Below are 3759 nucleotides of genomic sequence, written 5' to 3'. Positions count from 1 at the left end.
TTTGACACTTTTGTGTTTTCCGGTTTTAGTTGTTCATGCATCTTCTATTTCTGTCGGATTTCTTCAATTGAAGCTATCAGTTTGGAAAAAAAGACAAATAAAAAAGAAAACATGGATAAGATAGCCAGAGGTATAGAACCTGGGTAACAACAGAAGTGAATTTGAAAGATGAAACTATAACAACTATTGTTTAATAAAAATAAAACAACAACATAATTGAGAACAAAATAACTACAACATATGAAAAAAATCGAATATTTACCTTCAGAAATATAATACTATCTATCGTGACCAATGAATATAATGGTGAAATACTGTCTATCATGCTTTATATAGAAGTTTATTTGTGACTTTTGGATTTCATTTGCTTTGTGTTTTTTCATCTTCCCGTAACTCTTGCTTTCTTTTATTATTTTAATTAATAGGCTAGTAATTATTTAATATATTATAAATATAAATTTATTATTTTTAATTAATTAGATATTTATTTTTAATTAATTAAATATTTTTAATCTGATTTTTTACTACGTTGACAACTCATCAAAAAGACCTCTATAACACTTCTTCTCATTTCTCTCGCTTCCGTAATTATATATAGTATAGATATATAAAATATACAAATTAATAATTAATATTAATAGGCGAGCCGGGATAGACCGGTCAATGCTATTTTTATCAATCCCAAACGCGTTTGAAAAATAGACGGATTTTAGTGGGCCTTAACCGAACTGAACCTCTGATCAATTTTCATTGTTCAAATCCGGTCAAGGAACACAGACCTGAACGAGCCGGACGGATACCTGGCCTGTGGATGTGTCTAGGGCTGAATAGTTTTCTTAACTTTCAAATAGCCGGTTGAACCAGGGTCGAGTATGACTCCGGTTTTTTTAATTATTATTTAAAAAAAATTGCAGACAAAACTAACTAAAAAGAGGGAAAACAAAAGTAAAAAGAAACTAAAATTAAGAAAAGTTACGAACCCTAAAGAATGAAATTCTAAACTCTTCCATCGCCCCCCTTCTTCTCCTCCTCCGACTTGCTGCTGTTCGACAGCCCTCTTCTCCTTCTTCCCTTGCTGCTGTTCGATCGCTTCTTCTTCTTCAGAATCAGAGAAGAGTTTTTAATTTCAGGTTCTTCCTTTTGTGATTCTATTGCTTAGTTAGTAATTTAGATATTGGTTGAATTTAGCATGAAATACGGGCAGGTGCGCGTTCTTTGTTAAGAGGAAATGCTATAAAGCATACTTGACTCTGGTAAGATTGCTGCTGGGTAATGTTGTAATTGATCTTATTCCGATTGTATTGACATTAAATCCTTAGTTTTGGTTCTCGAGGGCTCTGCTCTTGCTTTCAATTCTTTGCTTGTTTCTTTTTCATACGATAAATTGATTTTTTCTGTTTGAAGATATATATCCCTAATTAGAAAAAAGTTTTGAGATAAATTTCGTTTTTCCACCTTTTCTTTAGCTAAATTCCAAACTCAAGATTGAACTAAGCATCCTTTTCCAGTTGCTTTAATCTGATTACAAGCTTTGAGAGGTTGTTTTCAGGAGTAGCAGATGATATGAATCTAAAACAACCTTGTTTTGTTTATTACTTAGATTGTGGATATTTGTCTTCCATCAAGGAGTGTAATCAAATTAGTCACCTGCTCTATTTTTTTATATTTTTTTTGAGAAATATTGTGTATTCTGTTAATGGTTGGGTGAACTTGCTGAGATTTGTGAGATTCTGTTGTGTTCTTATGGTTTATGTTGCCTTTTGCCAATTCTTACTTTGAAACCGAGTTGCTTGCAAAACCTAGCTTTCAAATCAAATCTATCTAAAACCGTTTTTTCTTGTGAGATATCTTTACTTCGTATGAGTCAAAATTAAATCATACCTGATAGTTGTTTTCCTGTTTTCCTTAATGAAGAGTTACTAGTCAATGGCTTTTTTTGTGTTGCACCGAAAGTCTGGATCAAGAGTCTTTTTAATTAAAATCTTCATTAATTTGACTTTTTCTTCTGTTTTATAATTGTTATGCAGTTTGTGATTCCATGAAGAAAAAATTGCAGAATCCTGTCAACAACGTTGATCTGAAAGCAATCATTCATGAGAATTCTTTGTTCTTTGACAAGTTGATTGAGCTCATTCCTCCTAGGTTCTATCTACCTGTTGATGATAAAGATAAGAAATGGTTCCAAGGCCTTAGCAAGGATGAAAAAGCTTTGGCAAAGAAGGAATCAAGAGAAAACATTAAGAAAGCCCGGAGAGATAGGTTAGATCCAGAGAAGTCATCCGCAAGTACTTTAGATATGCTTATGAGAAATTTGGAAAAAGAAAAAACAACTGATGAAACTTCTGAGGAAGAGGTGGAGATTAATCCAATGAAGTCTGGTCTAGACGGTAATGATCATTCAGCTACATATGAAGAACTTCGACAAAGACTTCATCGCAAAATTGAAGAGCTTCGAGGAGGAAGAAACAGTAGCAGTTTGGACAAACAAAGGAAGAGGAATGAGAAATGGGAAATTCATCAAAAGAAACGCAAGCGAGAAACAGTTTCTGAAGAGAAGAAGCCAACGTCTAACTCTTCGGAGGAAAAATTGCTGAATGATGTAGCTGATGCCACAAAAGAACTCAAGTTTAGCCATGTTAAACTTGGGAGCGAAGAAGATCATGCGAAGAAGAAAATGAAGAAGCATTCAAAGGTGAAGGAATTTGAGAAGGCAAAAGAATTGGAGGAAGCAAAGAAAAACCCGGAAAAAGGGGATATTATCTCAAAGAAGCACTCATGGAAAGCTGCTGAAGATAGAGCTAAAGGGGTTAAGGTTCACGATGATCCAAAGCTACTGAAACTGAGCTTAAAAAAAGAGAAGAAGATGCGTCAAAAGAATGCAGAGAAGTGGAAGGAGCGGATTGAATCCCAACAGAAAATGAAATCAGAGAAACAGCAGACAAGATCTCAAAATATAGCGGACAGAATTCACCAGAAAAAAGCGCGGCGAATAGCAAAGAGAGAGAAGAAATTGATGCGGCCAGGGTTTGAAGGTCGCAAGAAAGATTTCATTAATCAACCATCCACTGCAGGTCCCTCAAGCTAGAATATGGTATTAGCTATCTTTAGTTTGAAATAGGATTGGTTTAAGCTCTTGAAGGCCAAAATGAAAGACAACTTTGAAGAAACCTTATTCTAAATCTTTCTTTCATCTTCCTTTACTTTCATGTCTACTGAATTAGTATAACGTGGTTGCTTATTTTGCAATGGTGAAATTGGATGCTATTGTTTTTTTAACAGGCCATAGGATTCCTTTGCTCTTGTTATTGGATTTATTGTTCTTGCTTACAGTTAAAATGATGTTGTTCCTTAAATCTCAGCTATTGAAGATACGATTGGCGATGTTAGCAGATTTATTATCTTAATGTTTTCATGGATAATATTTGAGATTAGCTCATATGGGTTTTTAACTTATATTGTAACTGTTGCTATATGTTGTGTGCGAGGAAAAGTTTTAATTTGCAGGTAGTTACTGATTTAGATGTAACATGAATGCATATCTGCTTTCATATAGTGATAGATTGGTGCTACTTAGTTGAGGCTCCCTCGCTTAAATTGTTGCTTGATATCTCTAGCTGGAAAATGTGTTTCATAGTCGTTATCAAGGTCAAATGCTGAGTTGGGTTTCTTTCCTAGCATAATAATCAATTATGCATTTTGATTATTGCTGACCTATATTTAACTGTACTTGCCCCGATTTTTAGTGCTTGATATAGATGA

The 3759-nt window shown here is 34.0% G+C and overlaps 1 protein-coding gene across 2 annotated transcripts; it reads left to right on the top strand.

The window, feature by feature from the left end:
• The first annotated feature begins 931 nt into the window (after positions 1-931).
• On the top strand, positions 932-3353 carry LOC136232951 (ribosomal RNA-processing protein 14). 2 transcript variants are annotated; one of them, XM_066022440.1, is made up of 2 exons: positions 932-1130; positions 2028-3353. In XM_066022440.1, the coding sequence occupies exon 2, from the start codon at positions 2039-2041 to the stop codon at positions 3083-3085; it is 1047 nt and encodes a 348-aa protein (XP_065878512.1). In that variant the 5' UTR covers positions 932-1130; positions 2028-2038; the 3' UTR covers positions 3086-3353. The 2 variants fall into 2 exon arrangements, with proteins under 2 accessions (XP_065878512.1, XP_065878513.1); XM_066022441.1 differs by having other exon boundaries at positions 932-1253.
• The last annotated feature ends 406 nt before the right edge of the window (positions 3354-3759 follow it).

This window comes from Euphorbia lathyris, chromosome 6, assembly GCF_963576675.1.
Source record: "Euphorbia lathyris chromosome 6, ddEupLath1.1, whole genome shotgun sequence".
NCBI classification, from domain to species: Eukaryota; Viridiplantae; Streptophyta; class Magnoliopsida; order Malpighiales; family Euphorbiaceae; genus Euphorbia; species Euphorbia lathyris.
This window is presented reverse-complemented; position numbering and strand designations above follow the sequence as displayed.